General features: G+C 29.3%; 2 protein-coding genes across 2 annotated transcripts; both read right to left on the reverse strand.

Annotated features, from left to right (window-relative positions):
• Positions 1 to 1701: 1701 nt before the first annotated feature.
• Positions 1702 to 2805, reverse strand: LOC135120350 (SAP30-binding protein-like). The gene is made up of 5 exons (XM_064044655.1): positions 2500 to 2805; positions 2332 to 2387; positions 2185 to 2280; positions 2076 to 2123; positions 1702 to 2010 (listed from the first exon to the last, which is right to left on the reverse strand). Exons 1-5 carry the CDS (start codon positions 2681 to 2683, stop codon positions 1702 to 1704), a joined length of 693 nt encoding a protein of 230 aa, XP_063900725.1. The 5' UTR covers positions 2684 to 2805.
• A 1764-nt stretch (positions 2806 to 4569) lies between these two features.
• On the reverse strand, positions 4570 to 12921 carry LOC135120335 (vacuolar protein sorting-associated protein 4B-like). Its single transcript, XM_064044638.1, has 14 exons — positions 12851 to 12921; positions 12639 to 12797; positions 12423 to 12567; positions 12151 to 12248; positions 11296 to 11405; positions 10934 to 11049; positions 7524 to 7618; positions 6264 to 6317; positions 6057 to 6138; positions 5760 to 5891; positions 5313 to 5373; positions 4875 to 4965; positions 4734 to 4807; positions 4570 to 4671 (listed from the first exon to the last, which is right to left on the reverse strand). Exons 2-14 carry the CDS (start codon positions 12775 to 12777, stop codon positions 4570 to 4572), a joined length of 1299 nt encoding a protein of 432 aa, XP_063900708.1. The 5' UTR covers positions 12778 to 12797; positions 12851 to 12921.
• Positions 12922 to 18546: the final 5625 nt, after the last annotated feature.

An 18546-nucleotide genomic window follows, 5' to 3' on the forward strand; every position in this document is an offset into this window, starting at 1 on the left:
CGCTTACACACACAGACGACTCATCGGAATAACAATTGAAACAGCAGCCTCTAACCCTATGGCAACTGCTTCACGTATTAACAACAAAAAATTTAACAACAACGCTTGTAGTAGTTAGGGACCTAAAATCAGTTTGCAATGTTTTTAGCCATTGGAACATCCGCTCTATTCAGCTTCTGTTTTATTATGCTGATTAGTTTTTCAAGCATGGGCTACACAAGTTAGTGTAGCACGAAAGAACAAAGCTGAGTGTTATTAAAGGTAGCAACCTTTTTCTCAGTGTCTCATTATAGTTCTGAAACGTCCAGGCTACTACCAGAAAAAACTTGTTAGGGGCAGTAAAAGAACAGCTATTTTAGCCTGTCGTAACATTTAACGCCCTAAAAAGCATAGAGTTAGTTGGGGCTTCCCTCAGCTTAACAAGTCATTTATTTGTGTAGGTGATCGCAGCTTATGAGCCTCCCAGCAAGCAATCGGGTATCCAGATCTCCATGCTCTCTTTATAAACAGCTCTAGAACTGTTTTATGTAAGGAGATTAACTGCAAGCTTACGAGTGAAAGCTAAGCACTAACGTTAAACTACCGCCGAAGGGCAACGATCACATGGCGAAGATTGGCACATGACGGTGCTGGGAATCGCCGTTTCATAATTAGACAACGAACTTCCGTAGGACCATCTGGAGAAGGTAACAACCAAGACATTCACCCGGACCTTTAAAGGCTGGTTTAATTTCTCGAGTTATCCGACTGAAGATGCCCACTCTCTGTGAAAATAAAACGTGTCGATGAGGACCGCCATAACCCCCAATCTTATGAACTAAAGACCCTTCCTGCGAGTGTTGACGCTTTGTCAGGGTGGTTAGACAAAGTAGAGGGTTAATTTACTACAAACGACGCTTAAGAAAAGAGAGCCGCTGGAGCCACACGTATCGGAGGCTACCGATGATGGTCCGCCTCTCTGGCAGTTTATAAAGAACCCCCTTGCGAAACGGTAACTTTGTGGCGAAAGACGACATAGACGGAGGACATTTTTTGCTGATTATATTTGCTGCTAAACGTGTATTACAGCTTCTTTATCTGCAAATAAAATACTTAATACGCAAACTCCCTCGCTGATGCCGAAGAGCAGCTTAAGGCTAACTACCACAGTCGAAATTATTATATAGCTTCAGCCTTGACAGTATCACCCACGCGCTACTGAAGCAATTGTAGTTCAGGAACCCTCTTCAGCTCAACGGTAAACCTCCAGCCCCTCCCTGTTGCAAGGGAAGGGAATTACCGTGATGTTCCCCAAGATACCGCGAACCGCCTGTGCGCCGGACAAACCCCAAATCTACCAGCCCCTTGTCGACAGTTGCCTAAGTGGCTGAAGGCAGCGATTCTGCGCTTCTTAAGAGTTTGTTTACGCAAACCACGTCTCACAAGGTTCTCAGTATAAAATTCAGAGATCTTTGTTATTTTTAATTTTTCCTTCGTTAAAGTGCACTGCAAAAGAATTACTGCGTATGCATACGACAAAAAACAAAAGCCTGTTTTAAACAAAAAAAGAGTTCAAAAAGAGGCGCTAGTAGTGTATTTAACGTTTTATTAAAAAATGATAAGTAGTTTTTCAATCAAATCCAAGTTAATGTAGCATAAAATATAATTGTAATATCGGAAGCTATAATAACTAAAAAAATAAACCGAAAATTTTTCATTGTATTAATTTGTTTGAGGACCCCATTTAGTTTTTCTAGTAGTGGACCGGGAAGATGTTACTGGCTTCACTGCAGTAAAAGAAGTAGGACTTTTACTAGGTGGTGCCATAACGGAGATGGTTTCGCAAATCTTCTTTGAGTTTTGGTTCTGCAAAGCAATTCTTTTTGCAATTTCATCATAAGAAGCTTCAGGCCCAAACTCACTGGGATCAAAAACTTCTTTGGGGTAATTAGAGCCAAATTCTTCCAAATGCCACTTTTTTACCATCACCTCGCAAATATAAGGATTTTGGTAGCGCTGACGTGTTTTTAGCTATTTTAATTAAATAATTAACCAACTGTAAGGTAAAATGTATAACGACACAATTAATAAAAAACCGCTTTATTCAAGTTTTCACCGCTGGTTAAAATTTTCTCAACTTTACGCTTAATTTGTTATAATAATTTACAATAATCACGGCATTACTGAAAAGAGTATATGATAAACCTGAAGTTCTTTAGAACAAGGCGCTGTGGGAGGAGGTGGAAGAGTAACGCTTTCGTAATCAAGAGCAAACAATTCGGTGAGATTTATATCCTCTTCCTGTCCAAACTCTTTCAGAAAAACCTAAACGTCGTGAAAAAAAATTGTAACCGGTTCTGCAGGGTCAACAGAAGAAATAACAGGCTGAGGAATAGAGACTTGCGGTCCTAATATTTACGTGTATTCACAGAAAGTATCATTTTATTGTACATTAAAAATTTAAAAATTACCCTCAAACCTATCAAAGATGTATTTATCAAATAAAAAATAAAAAATTACCGGTAAGGTCAACTGTAGGTGAAAAGGGCTTGCTTTCTAACACTGTAAAAGAACTAAAGTTCTCTGAACTGGATTGCAACTTCTCTTCTTCACTATATTCTAAAGAACTTTGTTGAATACTGCTCTCTGATTCTGAATCTGATCCGTAGCCCACAAGAGAATTAAAGGAGGTAATGTGGCTCATTAGAGTTCTCAGTTTACATATTAACTAGATATACATCAAGCGACAGTAAAACCCAAAAATACATCCAAAAGGGGTTTAGTATATTAATGTTTAATAAACTAATATATAGCCTTCCACAAAAAAAAAAAAGGCCCGTCCGTCCAAGAAGCACTAACCACCAAATAGTATGATGTTATGAATTTGAGGGTGTATACATGTTACACTGTGGTAAGCCTCATTTAAAAGGTGGGGCTATCACGGTCTGAGTTGGAATAAGAATTTTTTATAGATGTTATGTTATTACAATAAATACATTAAAAATATCAGGTTTATAAATTTAAATGTTAGAAAACTGTATGTTGTGTAACCAATACACTTGTTTAATGCTAAAAAGCAAAAGTAATTTTTCTATTAAGTCACTTCAGTGGTTATGAAAAAAGTATTGCTACGGTCACTTTTCGAAAAATTCTACTGAGCTTTTTTTCAATAGAATTCATTTCTCTTATTAGAATCCTAACGAGACGACAGTTTCCATGAAAGAAGTACACGTTGCTTGCCTGATTTTAATGGCCTACAACCCCGTTTACCTCGCAAAGCTGTTAACATCAAGCTTTATAACGATCATTATTCAAAATCATACGTTTTTTAAAATAGTATTTCTTAAATTTTATTCTAATACGATAAAGTAAAGGTTTAGTTTTACTAATCTATTACCGATATTTTATTATGTTTGGGGGTCATCTCTCGCTTTATTTTATTTTTTCATATGCATATTGTTTGAAAATTACTTTTCACGAACAAAGATGAAGAATTTAAAATACCGCGTGACCTTTCAAGGGCTTTTTTTATTCTCATAATAACCTAAGCGGCGCAGGACTATTATTAATTTCGGTATTCCCACCATGAAGTGTACTGTATCTATACTTTTCATTAAATAGTTACTTTGTATGATTTATCCTCTATTTTACAATTATAAATATTTTAATATAAATTTAAAAAATTGTATATTAAAACTTAAGCTTAAACAAATAAGTCTAACCTCAGTTGCCCAAGTTATGTTATCGGCCTAGTTACTTTACTGCGTTGCATTGAGAGTCAAGAAAAGCCATCAAGAATCGTTATTACTAAGCCAAGTTAACAATTTTTTTTTCTGTACAAAACATTTATTTGTTTTTACCCGCTCTGAGAAAAATTTTAAACCATAGACGTACTGCCTTGTCAAACGCTTTAGTTACTTCAAGAGCTATCTTTTTTTTTATTCTAACCAGCCTGGAATTTGCCTAACCTTTTATTATACCCCTCGTAAAGTCAAAATTCAAATAAACTATAATTAAAATTAACTGCCTACGTGCAATAGAGAGAGCTGTGCAATATTACAAACTTGCGGTTACTTACCTAAAACTTTTCAGAAAACATCATTTTAAATCACACGGACTGCTTATTACGTAACATAATAACACAGTATAACTGAATCTCAACGTAAACTCTACAAATTTTTAGTTTGTCTCTTTTCAGTGCGTTAGTAACACTTCGCCAAATAATAGTAATTTTTTGCAACTCAACAGTGGATATGTAATAGTGTTATTTAGTATCACTGATATGCAAATCTTATTAATAAACTTAAATAATATTAAAACAGTAACTCCATGCTAATAAAATTTAAAGCATAAATCACCAAACGTAGAAAACTTATCTTCGGTTATACTTTTATAAATAAAAAAGGCCGCAATTATTGTTATGGATGATATTATAATAATTTTTAGTTTTGTATAAAGGCAACGACCTAAATTAATCAAAGCTGCGCCGGTTAACTTATTTTACTATAAGATGTAAGAAGTATTAAACTTTTAGCCTATATTATATTTTTGCACAGAATATTAATATCTTTAATAAACAAAAGATTCCCCTCAGCCTTCAACGCCAAAAAAGTTCGTAAACTCAATATGTTTTTTGAGATCCTCTTCGCTAACGCTCGGCTTTACGTGCTGTAACGAAAGAAGCACATCCGCCTATTATAAAAAAAGCAAAAATCAGCAAGTAGTTAAATTTATTAGTTAAATTCATCACACACCCTACAAACTTTAGGCTCCAGGAGTTGTTCACCATCAACGTCCATCCAATTCATTTCAATAGCTTCGGGATCGCCTTAATTTTATCATAACAGTATAAAGTTATATAATAAAAAATAATAAAAATCAAAAATCAGGGAAACCGGGAGAGCAGGGAGTGAGATACATAAAGTTTTTTGTTTTTCCGTCACGCGAAACGCCGTAGATCTTTTTAAAATGAGTAGCGGATTGAACCTGGAAAAGTTATAATTATAAAGATTAAAACTACGCTAATGTTTTCAGCCTAATTAATAGTAGAAAGATGAGAAAGACTAATTTATAATGAACAGAAACAAAAATTTTTGAAAAGCTGCAACAAATATTTATTAACTGATTTAGAGATGAGAAAAATAAACAACAAAGTTGTCACGTCTACTTAGCTCTTTAGAAGCCGATGATCAAAGAACTTATTTTAAAACTATCTTCAAATATTAAACAAGATTATTTTATAAGCGCAAAAGTATGTAAAGCAAAATGTTATAATTTTTCAAGATAGAGAATAATTTTTTCAAATAAAGAGTAGGCTGAAAAGCCGTAATTACCTTTCTTACTGGTTGAAACAAGGCGTCTCTAACAACAATATTAATATCAGCGCCAGAATATCTATGTTAATTATAAAAATAAAAAAAATAAACTTTCAATAATAATAATAAAAATTTTATAATATATAAAATTAAGGTGCCAAAGCAATAAAAAAATGTTGGCGTAAAGATTGTGGCCAACAGTTACAATGTGTCTTATTTTCGCTCCAAGAAAGTTAAATTGATTGGCGCCAATTAATGCAATTATGCAAACAAAACTTATAAGGCACCAAAGCGAAATAAAAAAGCGTTTTTTTTCGCCCGCCAAAAAGAGTGGTAAAAATTGCGCAAAAAAATGCGCTTAGGCAAACCCCCAACTATAGCGCCCCAGCATTATAGTAAAGGCGCTACGTAAGTATTTCGTCATTAATATAATTGCTAAGCGTTTATTATTAATATAGTCGCAACCCTTCAGACATTTCGCCAAAGTGACGAAAATCCTTTAGAGTTAAAGTGTGCGGCGTGTCGCCAATGTACATCTCAAACATACAAGTACGAGCCTGAACGTCCGGGAGTGATATGTAGATTCGCTTTTCAAACCTAAAAGGGAGCAACGTTTCTAAGCGAAATGTGAGAGCATGAGATGCTAGCAAAACAATTTACAATGCTTTACTGGTTAAAGTTTCAACTAACCGCTACCACCATAATATATTAGAATTTTCCAAAATAAAATTTTTAATAACTATAAAAGTATAACATACTGACCTCCTCCGGACGGCCGAATCCAGGATCCAAGGGATATTCGTAGCCCCCAAAACTAAAATTCCTCTAGTATCGTACCCAACGCCTTCAGTAGCAAAAAAATAGTTTCATAGTCGTTTTTATTACATATTTTTGATTAATAAGTAATAACTTCCACTAACTTTCGTTAGTTAAAAAAAAGAAAAATCTAAAAAAATTATCTTTTTGTACCATTCATCTGCACAAGAAATTCTGTTTTCACGCGCTTGGCGCTTTCACTTTCCCCTACAACAAAAATATGTTAAAAGCTGCAACTAAAAAATTCTTACCAAACAACATTTTGAAAATTAAGAAACAGTTTAATTTAATTTGATAAAATAAAAGTCAAAAATTATATATACTAAATCAAAGCTTTATAATATAAAATATTTGCTAATTTTATATATAATTAATGTAAGCCAAAAAAATTATAAATTAATTAATTAATTTAAAAAAATCTTTTACTTGCCAAGAAAAAGTAATGCAAAAAGGCGCAAGCTATTAAAAATATCTTTAAAAAAATAGTAGTAGTAAACATATTACATCTAATAAAAAACATTAAATTTAAAAGTCAAAACAAATTTGCTCATCAATTTAGCATGAACTAAAAAAAGTTTTTTTTATAAAAAAGTCAAATCACAAAAAAAAGTTAAAGTTGATTACTTTTCTAACAAACAGAAAGAAGAAAAAAAAACATTTCCACAAGAGTAAAGCTTCGAAGAATTTAAAAAAAATTGTAGTGAAGTTTTATTATTATTAAATAGAGGTAAATTAATGAATTTAATTGTAAAAAAAATTAGTAAAAAAAAAGATGAAAGCAGTAAAAATTGTTTTACAAAATACAAATGAAAAATTATAAATAAAAGCAAAAAACAAATTAATAATTTTATTTGTAAAAAAAAAGTTAGTAAAAACATAATGCTGTTCAAATTGTTTTACAAAAAATCTACCAATTAAAAATTTATAAGTAAAGGAATTAATATTGAATTAATAAATTTATTAAAAAAAAAAAAGAGAAAAGATAAAAACTGTTCTAATTTTTTACATGAAATCTTTACCACTTGAAAATTTATAAACAATAAAGTCAAAATCGTATTAATAAATTAACTAAAAAAGGAATAGTAAAGAATAAAGCTGTTTATATTGGTTTACAAAAAATTCTTTACTAATCAAAAATTTATAAGTAAACGAAGTAAAGTAAACTGATAATTTATTAAAAATAGAAAAAGGAAAGATGAAAGGTGTTCATACTGTTTTACTTAAAAATCTTTATTACCAACTAAAAAAATAAAATTAAAGCAAAAATAATAAAGTTTAATTAATGTTATAAAAAAAATCTTTATAACAAAAAAGTTTTTAAGTAAATTTAGTAATAGCAGGGAAACTATTTTTAAAAAAAAATTAATAAAAGGGAAGATGAAAGCTGTTCGGTGTTCATTACAAAAGTCTAACCTTCAGAGCGAGCGCTGCACAACGAATCGATTTCATCAATAAATATAATGGCTGGACGCCGCTCGCGTGCCATTTCAAATAAGTTCTTCACTAATCTAATTTCAAAATTGTAAAAAAAAAATTAAAGTATAAAGGTATAATAAACTTTTATACTCTTAATTTAAAAATATCAGTAAAAATAATATTTTAACAAGAAAAAAGTTAAAAAATTTGGAAACAAAAATTTGACACGTATAAAATTAGATCAAAAATTTATATAATAAAAGTTTTGAAATAACTTTATACGCTAAATATAAAATTGAAATTTAAAATAAAATTATAATTTAAATAACAGTTCAAAAAACATAAAAATAAGAAAATTAAGACATAAACAGGATAAAACATAAAATTAAAGGAAAAATTTACAAATCTAACTCATCTAAAAAAATAAAGAGCCATTAGTATAAAAAATATAATTGAAGAAAATTCAAAGGATTCTCAAATCATAATTTAATAGAAATTTAAAAAATCAATTCAAAAATTATAACTGAAAAAATAATTGTTGTAAAGCTTAAAAAAATTTGCCAAAAAGTTTAGTTAATAATACTGTTATAGATCAAAACATAAAAGAAATTTTTTAATTAATTAAGTTTAATAAATTTAAATTTTGGCTGAATATAATTTAAAGTAGTCAAAATTGAAATCATAATTGCTATGAAGAATCTTTAATTTAATAATAATTAAAAAAATATATTATATATAAAAATCAACTTCGACTTGCATTAATTTATATATTTTTCTACTCTTAGCAAATATGAAGTAAGCATAATTATAAATTCCTTATAATTGGAATAAATTCTATATTTAATTTATTTTTAAATTATTAATTTTTTAATGATTTATAAAAATTGACATTGGTATAATAATAAATTTACTTCAAAAATTTACTAATTATATAATAAATAATATAAAAAAATTCAGATAGAAAAATTATTAACAACGCGATCATAAAAAACCACTAATGGAAATTTTAGAGATCCAATTATAATTTTTAACAAATCACAAAGTAAATAAAAAAGCCAACTAACTTTGTAAAAATAATAATTATACTAAAAGTTATTAGTAAAAAAAAAATAATTTACATATAAATTTAAAAAAATTTAGTCTTGCAAAAAAAAAGTAAAAATTTGTTTTTTACATTAAACTTTTCTAACATAAACGCTTTTTTTCTAATAATAATGCGATTGATATATAAAAAATTATAATCACCCAATCTGAAAATTAAAACAAATACGCTAAACTTAAAGAATTTTATAAAAAAACAAAATTCTAATTATTATGTTCACAACAAATTATGAGTATTATAAAATTTACAAAAAATAAATTCTGTTAAGGAAGTTAGTAATGCTGTAAATTTTCATGAATTCGCAATAAGGGCTTCAAAAATAAATTAAAACATTTATATAACTATAAAAAAAAAATTAAAAAAAGAGGAAAAATTAATAACAATAATAGTAATAATGAGACAAAAAAAATTATAAAAAAAAGTTAATAAATTAAATTACTTTAATAAAAAACTTAATTTTCACAACGATAAAATAATAATTAAATTAAATTTTTTAACGAAGTTTCTCAAAATAAATATAAAAAGTAAATATCGCTATAAAATTAAAAAATGAATTTCAAATTATAAATCAATAATATATAAAAGCTTGCAAACCTGGAAGTAAAGAATGTTATATACTTACTAAATTACACGAAATGGAAAAAAACGCCACAAAAAAAATTCGTCACTGAAATTTATTATAAATTTTTCAGTATATTGAATATAATTTTCACAATAATTTTTTAAAATAAATTTATTACTTTAAAATTCAATCAGTAAAAATTAAATAGAATTTCATATTTCATATATTATAATAAAAGTAGAACAAATTTATAATTTCAGGCTTTAAAAAATTCTTAAATACTAAAAAAATAATTTAAATTTTACATAAAAACTTTTTGCTTTATAAAAAAATTTAACAAAAAGTATTAAAAACCGCAAAATATAAATAACTAAAAAGTTTTAGAGTTTTAAACTTTTATAAAAATATTACAATTTACTATAATTACATTTTTTTTTAAAAAAAATTTTAAAAGTCAACGAATAAATTTTGATTTCCAAGCAAATCAAAAAAAAATTATTTAAAATTTTTTTAATATAAATTATACAATTATAATTTTCTTATTTATACATTTTTTTTTCTTATTTAAAGGAGACAACGTTGCTACTAAACTCGAGATCAATAAGAAGTAAAAACTTAATAATATTCATAATAATAAAAAACGACTAACTTAGAACTTTCTTTATAAATTTAATTAATATAATATTTATTTTTAAAAATCAAAAAATTTTATGAATAACATTAAAAAATATTAAATATCAACAATTATAAAATATTTAAATTATATTTTAGTAAAGCAAAAAAATAAATTGAAATAAATTCCTAAAAAATTGTAATATATTTTTGAAGGTTTCAAGATTAAATTTTTTAATAATATTTATTTAAAATTCTTTCAACTAACTAATTATTAATTTTTAATCCAATAATTTCAAAATATTAACTAACCTCGAAAAATTCCTGAAAATAACAAATATTTATAAAAATATAATTTTCTTTAGATTTACAATTACTATATAAAATTAATTTATATAAATATATTATTTAATATATTCTAATATAAAATTTTCGCTCAAGATTTTAAACGTTAAAAATAATTAAATATATAAATTGGAGTAGATATAAAAATAAAATTTCTTTATATATTTTAAAGGACCACTACAAAAATTTAAATTATTCACGTAAAAAAAATTGCTCAACAGGTTTTAATTTTGTTATAAATAATTATGAATCAATAAATTAGTTAATATATATTAATAATTACTGTTACTTGTAATAATTACTAAAATTTATAAAACTTACAATAGTAATTTTTATAAATAATTATAAAAGTTAGTTTCCTAGTAAAATTATATTAATTATTTTAAAATATTATAGACTTTAACAAAGTTTATAAAATTAAATCGTCCAAGTTTAGAATCATGAAAGATTATAAATTTAAACTGTAAAAAAACTTTAAGACCTGGCTAAAAAAATTTTATTAACTTAAATTTATATTTGTTATAAAAATCTTATACATACTTGAAAAAATTATAATTTTATCCTTTTAAAACTTAATAAAATCTTTAAGAAAAAAATAAATTAAACTAAATAAAAATAAACTTTTAAAAATAAAATTTAACTGTAAAGAAAAAAATTAAGAAATCTTAATAAATATTTTAGCAAAAAGGAATCAAACAAATAAATTTTCTTTCTTAAAGAAATAAATAAGCAAAAAAAAGAAAACTAAAAATAAAACGTATTTAAAAATAATTAAGCGAAGAATACTTTTCTGACTGACCAAGCCATTTCGAGATCAAAGAAGAAGAAGAAATAGAAAAAAAAGTAGATTTTGCCTCTGTAGCAACGGCCTTAGCTAGAAAAGATTTCCCTGTGCCCGGAGGCTGGAAGATGTAAAAAAAGAGGTTAACATTGAACTTCTGTTAAGCCTTTATAAAGAGTATGAAAGTGAAACATATAAAAATATAAAACTAGTTATTAACTAAAAAAGTAAAAACTAATAAAACTTATTATGAGTAGAAAAGAATAATAAAAAGAATCTTTAATTGTAAACTCTTTTTATATTTTTTAGTTAAAATTATTTGATTATAAAAAATAAATATAAAGAATCAAGCCCAAAGAAGACTTACACCGTAGAGCAGAATACCACTCCAGGGAGTGCGGTTCCCAGTAAAAAGATGCGGAAATTTCAAAGGCAGGATGACGGCTTCTTTTAAAGCTTCCTTGGCCATTTCAAGTCCTTAAAAATATATTTATATACTAATTTAACGATATAATATCTTAATGTAAATGTGAAGTTTTTTAGGATAACGCGATTTAGTAAGTGTGGTAAAAAAAAATAAAATTTAACAATGCCTTCGTGGAAAGTTATACACTTTGGCCAGCCAAATTGTTTAGGCAAAGCAAAATACCGAAGGGTGCCAAGTCCGTGAATAAAAATGGTGAAAATTTAAAATAACTTCTACTACGTAAAACTTTTTATTATTGCGAATGCGGAAGAAGTGCCTTCGCTCACATATCTTTTAACAGCGCGAAGTCCACAACTTGTTCTTTTCAATTTACTTAATCAACAATAAATATTTTTTAATAATCACAGCAGTGGTCATCTTCCAAAGAGTCAACAAAACTTTAGTCACTACTTCTTTAAAGAAGTTTCACTAATCCTTTTTAATTATAAACTAGTGAATGTCCAGTACAACTCATTAGATTCGCTAAGGACTACCTCAAACTGCGATTTTAAGCCCTTTTTCAAGAGTCAACACCGCATTAATTAATGTAACATTTAAATTTCTCGCAAAAAATATATTAGAAAATAAAGTGTTCATTGAGCCGGCATTGAAGTACAGCAACTTTCTGTTACAAATTATTAACTTTCAAAACGAATTCCCTTAAAGTTATATCCAAAAGTTAACCAACTTTCACCACACTTACCAAACCGCTCAGCATAATCATAAATAGCTATTTTTACAGTAAACGTAGACAACCAGCGACATCTTCCCACTTGACATTAGGAATCTCCGAAACAATCGCATCCATGAGTCCTTTTTGCAAGTCCCTTTTTTCATCATCGTCACTCGCCTTACTGTATGAATGAAACAGTTGGCATTCAATTATACGAATAGAAATAGTAAAAAAAAAATACTAGTAAAGTTCTACAAATGGTATAAAAAGATAATTAGAATAAAAATATCTCAAGGAAGTAAAATTATTCTATTAATTTTCGCCAGAAAAAAAAAGAAGTTTCCTTGCAACTTACCCATTACCGGTAGCGCCACCAGAGCCTTGAGCCATCGGCGTTTTTTTTTGTTTCTTATCAAGATATTCTTTAAGCTGTTCTGCTCTGGTAAGATACTGGTTGACTTTGCTACTTATAGTTTCTTTCATTTTAACATTTTTTTCATCTATAGGTTGACGAACCGAAAGCATTAATATGTAATATAAGCTTATTAATAAGTAAAGGAATAATATGAACATTTAATGGCATAAGTAAAATATTCTAATGCTTGAACATAAAGCTGATAAGCTTCGGAATAGTTCTCACTGCGGTCTTCGGTAGCAGCCCTGTTAACCAGTTCTTTAGCCTTTTCTATGAAATTAATGGAACTTGACATGGCAAGTTAGCGATATGGCCCTAATGGATTTGTACTATTTTGAAAATAATATTTATATATTATAAAATTATACTCAAATAGTGCTACTCCAACTAAACTTCTTTAAAGTTCTCCAACCGGGCACAGAAGCAATAATTTACGAAGAATGAAAAAGAAAGAACCAAATCTTAAAAGGAAGGGGGCCACCCTATATTTTGCACGACCGACGTGGTTTTTAAATGCCAAGCGAATGGGATTACAGACACATACTTAAATAAAAGATAACCCCACTTCCAAAGCCTATGCATTTAGCAGTAAATGCAAAGAGTATTCATTAAAAGTAGAAAAAAAAATTATAAACTTAATTTAACTTCATAATATGCCCCTAAAATTTCATAATTACTGAAAGAATTCTAAATTTTTTAAATAAGATCAACGAAAAAAAACCCATCTTCAGTTATAATTCCACCTTCTAATAGAAAACTAACTTAAGATTTAGTAAAAGCTAAATTTTTGTTCCTTTGTTAAAAAGAATATGAATATTATTTACCTTGTCATAAAGTTAAAAATGGAACGAGGAAGGTATCTAATTCCATATGTAAATGTGGATCATTATTTTTTGGGTGTTGAACACGGGTTTTTTGCAGGCTTTTTTACTACAAGCTCTATAAAGTTGTAAACTGGTAGCTTAGTATACTATTAGAAATAAATGTTAACCTTTTAAGTTATTTTATTATACTATTAGTGGTAATATAATAGCTAGTGTTGAAAGGCTCAGCAACACCTTAAGAAAAAATATTATACTGCGTTTTGGGTAATACTCAATGTTAGCCGTAAACAGATAATATTTGGTAGTGGAAATTTGTAGAGTACTCTGACTTATTATTAATAGGGAGTGAGTTGGAATAGGTTTGACCAAGATCCTCTTATACCAACATGCGCGCACAGTCGAAAGCCAATTTGTTACTATTAAAATAAATTATTAAACAAACAAATCTTAAAAAATGTGTAAAGACAACAATTTGTTGAGGTATAAACAACTTTAAAAACATCCATGAACACTAAGAATAACAGCTCTTAAACATAATGTAATGCTCTCAGTAAGTAATTGATATATTTACTAGGGTAATTCTTTATGAGATTCAAACCCTAAAGCTTGCACTTCTGGTGCATAGTGTTAATTAGTAAGCCCACCATTATAAGTATAACAAAATAATGGTGCTACCTTGGCCAAATTTAAAACTGGTGTTATGTTAACCAATAAACTTTATAAAATTTTTTATTTATATAGATTTCCTGTTCTTAGATTCGAATCATACTGGTCTCCATCTCTTTCTGTGGGTGGTTTTATATGGATTTCCACCACTCCTAACAGAATGGCGTGCGTCCGGGTTTTGTTTTCGCCAAGCCTTAGCTACTCCATACAATGATCCTTCCTCGGGTTCGTAGCGCAATGGGCTCGCCGTGATATATATATATACTAGTAAATAGCACTATTTCCTAATAGTACAATACCTATTACTATAGTACTAGCGCTCCTAGTCTCCGGTGAGTCGAATGTACTTGTAGTTACTATACTATTCATATAGTACTAGTATAATTCTATCGGTTTGCTTCAGAAGTTGTTTCCCATCAAGGGTTAGTTCCTAAAAAACCGGAGGCCTATGGACGTAGGCTAGTGCTATTTAAGTCACTCATCATACAAGCCTATGCAGCGAACTCTTTCGAAAGGAGTTATGAGCTAGAATCCGCAGTACTTGTAGGATTTAGCTGATTCTGTCAACATATATAGCCGTATAAGTTGAGTTCCACAGCTCATCTTGTGTCAAATTACAGGGAACGTACACACAAGATGGCAACCCTAGTATACATCGCGCCAGATTGAGAATAAGAAGTTACACCAATAGGTCAATAGGATTCAGCTGTGTGCAAAACTCTAGTTTCGATACTAGTACCTGAGTTCATCGTATGATTCCTTCAGGCTGAGATAAGGCAACATCCTACCTGATCAGGGAGGTTAACACCAGCCTCAAGAACCTATCTGCTGCGTGGTTTTTACCATTTTTAAGAGTATGCTTATTCAACATGCGTCCAACCTACGTCTCTCCATTGTAGTACGCATGTTTCCACATGGTTAGATCGTGAAGAGCAACCATATTCAGACCAAGCGTTTTAACTTTCAATACAGAGCTAATCGCTTAAGTTTACTTAAGATATTTTCGACAAAAGTCACCGAAAGCGTCTGATATTAGAGGGTTCTTAACCACCACAAGGTTGTATTTAGTTTATACATGCATACTAATCCATTTATAGATGGCAACCTTTAGTCAACGATGGCTATTTCTAGTTACCGGAAGACACCAGGAATAACCAACACAGCGGGGCTTATATATATAGAGGCCAATCTTTTTTGGCCGCTTTACGGTGGCAAACGTCTAGGTGATACCGCATCTCAGAAGTTAAACCAAAGAATGTGTCTAAACTTACCGAGAGTCTCAAGACTTGACTAATAGTCGAAGGAATTTTATTACTCCTAACGATCCCACTAAGGTTGCCAACCTCTTGCAGTTAGCTTTAGTTGTAGATGGCCAGCAGCTAACGACCTTACTTTCTGCAGTCGCAGCTAAGTTTATCGAGAAATTTTAAAATTCTCTTATACTTAAAAATTCGAGTGCTTAAATATTCTATATAATAGCTCTTTTTTTGATGATTTTAAAAAAAATAACATAAAATGTCAAAAAACTGCTAGTATATATAAAAATAACATAACAAGTTTTTTTATTCATTTAATTTATTATTATATTATATTATTATTACATTGTATTATTTATTAAATTCTTTATGCTCTACTTTAAAGTAAGCACTAGATTTACTGCAAGTTAAGTTCTCACAGCCGTCGAGGATCATAGTCGAGGCTATAAGTAGGATTTAATTAAAATATTTTCCTTTAATAAGGATTTAAGAAAAAAGCTAGCTTAATTTTTAATCTGTTTTATTAACTTTAGTATGATGAGCTATTTTGGTAAAGATAACGATAAAATAATACTGTTATAATTTCTAAAGCCAGCTATTCACATAAAAGATCATTTCAGGCGTGTACCTAACTACTATTGTTATAAACAATATTGAGCTTCAGTGTCTAAGCTTATTTGAATTATTTTACTTGTACTACATTTATAAAGCTTATCTGAGTAACTTTAGCTACAAATTAGAGTTCTTTCTCTTGGGTCTATCAATCTTAGGATTAATAGGCTTTACTTTAATAAAGTAAAATTCGTTAGGACAAAGCTAATACTTCCCATAATTGTTATTTCACTTCTTTTTACCAGTCATTTTGAGTTAATTAGCCTGTGTTTAGACAACTAAGTAAAAGACCAGGAGGCTTTTATAAGACAAAGGTACTACCAAAGGGTACGTCCCAACATTAGATTTCATGCTCTATTTAACTCCCATAGGGGCCTCTTTCACCTGCACTTCACAGTGGTTTTGCATATACCTGTTATCTCTTTAGTTAGCTTAACCTAGATAAAGGTATACAAGGCTTCGTAGCTATTTGCTATGGACGTTTCTTTACTCAATGCTAAGTCCCTGTCAATGATTATTTGTATATTAGCTTTTGCTGAATAAATAGTCTTTAGAGCAGTTAGTCAGATGGCGTTAGCCACTAGGATAGAGGAAACAGGTGAGGAATTAGCCTATTGTTCGATAACCAAGGTCACTTCCTAGTTTTGATATCATTACTAGTTTCTTCCTAATAGATTTAAGAGTTTAGAAGTAAGTTATTTAACCTTGGAAAAGTTTATACTTTTGTATAACAAAACTAACAATCTAGAAATGCTAGCTCATTAAAGGTTCTACCAAAGTAGAACGAAAAAAAGTCAAAGTTAAGATTATCTTCTTGCTCTCACTGTTAGACCCTTTGGGCGACTACAAGCCGTCCCAGAGGCAAAATGTCTGCCTTTCCTGGGCTCCGAGCGTAATAGAAAGAAGGTTAATCTTAATTCTTTACTTTGACTTTTTTTCATTCTACTTTGGTAGAACCTTTAATTAGCTAACATTTCTAAATTGTTAGTTTTTTTGTACAAATTTATTTAAACTTTACAGTTGTAATAAAGTGCAACATAACCAAAACGAGCTGGCTAATTTAAGGAAGCTATAAAACTTAACCAGCTCGGTCGATAATCCCCCCTTCTCATTAGAAGGGTAAAAGTGACAGGAAATTTAATATCTTTTCCCACACTGTTAGGTCCAACCGTTATGGTTGGATGACTTGTTTAACAAGTCTCCTTAGGGGCTAAAGCCTTGCCTAAGGTCCAAGGGACATTGAAGCTTTAATTTCCTTAGTTACTTATACCTTTCTAATGAGAAGGGGGATTATCGACCGAGCTGGTTAAATTTTATAGCTTTCTTAAATTAGCCAGCTCGCTTTGGTTACTTTGCACTCTATTACCACTACAAAGTTTAGATAAATTAATATAATTTGCTTTGAAGCACCAGTACTCTATTATTAACTACCTTAGAAATGGTTTAAATGAAATAAAATAAGATCAAATCAAATAAAATCTAATAATAAATTGTTAACTAGTTAGTACTTAACTTATTACCAGGTTTACACTAACAAGATGTTACTTGGTCTACGGTTAATATAGACTGCGCTAGAGTGTCGAATGTTCTATTCATTTACTTAAAACTCTTGTGTTCATGGAATGTAAGATTGTTCTATTACTGTACAATTATTCTATTGCGGTAGCATTCTTATAGTTACTTTGAATGAGTCATAGTGCTATGAAATACAACTTGATTAGAGCTCTATGTCAACTGTACCGTGACTAAGTATATGACATCGTTAGGGGGCTAAGCTTGACTATCAAGAACACAGCAACCCTAACAACAGAACTCAAGAACATGACCTAACTTTACCCTAAGTATTAAAATCTATTTACTAGGTAATTACGCCATTGTATAATTTAGATTATTAATTAAGTACAATGTTGCACAGTAGTTGAGAGGTAATATAACAGCCTTTAGAACCCTGACTAAGGTGCCTTACTTTGGGGTTCAGTAAATTCAGTGTAGGCATGTAGTACGTAAAGCTGCAAGTGATGTCTTAAATATAATTCAATATTCCACCGTCATAGGTAATTGATCTTGAATGGTAAACATTTTAGGTAAACTAAAGTCTAAAAATAAGTGATTCTTAGTGTTCTTAGAGGCTAACTCACCGTCTATGTCTTATAAAGGTGAGGTAAAGTTGAGACTTTGAATGGTTTTTTTCACTTCTATTCAAGGAACAAGCTAATTTTAGCTGGTGGATGAGTACTCGCTTCACAGAAATAATGCAGTAAGGGTACACTTTTTATCGCAAAGTAGCGGATTTAACCAGAATAAATCTGAGTAATTGCTACTGGTTAATGACACGATAATTGTAAATAATTCAATATTTTCGTGCCTTTTATTAATAAAAATGCAAAAATTTATTATTTATTTATTTATTTATCAATTTAACATAACTTAACACAATCATGTAACATAACACAACCAAATACAATTATATAGCATAATTAAACACGACCATAAAACATAGCGCATAGCATAATAATTTGGATTCAGTAAGGTATGTTCTACTTAAATAGTGAAATTTCCAAGCTTTTACTCAATAAGTTAGCTTCAGTAAAATCTTGCTAAGTTTAGTAAAAAATGGATAATTCTCAACATCCAGATCTAAATTACTACTATGGATAACTTTTTGTGAGTAGCAAATTGCCTTCATTTGACTGGTTTAGGATATTT

Source organism: Zophobas morio, unplaced genomic scaffold (assembly GCF_036711695.1).
Source record: "Zophobas morio isolate AGI-343-1 ecotype UQ-CSIRO unplaced genomic scaffold, CSIRO_AGI_Zmor_V1 ptg000376l, whole genome shotgun sequence".
Taxonomy (NCBI): domain Eukaryota; kingdom Metazoa; phylum Arthropoda; class Insecta; order Coleoptera; family Tenebrionidae; genus Zophobas; species Zophobas morio.

What these genes read in the sequence shown, in the direction of transcription:
- LOC135120350 (XM_064044655.1), bottom strand. Translation starts at nt 2,683, where the DNA reads ATGAGCCACATTACCTCCTTTAATTCTCTTGTGGGCTACGGATCAGAT. An exon ending in CTTGTTCTAAAGAACTTCAG is followed by an intron (nt 2,124 to 2,184) that starts GTTTATCATATA and finishes TAACAAATTAAG; the next exon opens with CGTAAAGTTGAGAAAATTTT. An exon ending in GTGAAAACTTGAATAAAGCG is followed by an intron (nt 2,011 to 2,075) that starts GTTTTTTATTAA and finishes TAATTAAAATAG; the next exon opens with CTAAAAACACGTCAGCGCTA.
- LOC135120335 (XM_064044638.1), bottom strand. Translation starts at nt 12,777, where the DNA reads ATGTCAAGTTCCATTAATTTCATAGAAAAGGCTAAAGAACTGGTTAAC. An exon ending in TGTTTCAACCAGTAAGAAAG is followed by an intron (nt 4,966 to 5,312) that starts GTAATTACGGCT and finishes TAACTTTTCCAG; the next exon opens with GTTCAATCCGCTACTCATTT. An exon ending in TGGAGCCTAAAGTTTGTAGG is followed by an intron (nt 4,672 to 4,733) that starts GTGTGTGATGAA and finishes TTTTTATAATAG; the next exon opens with GCGGATGTGCTTCTTTCGTT.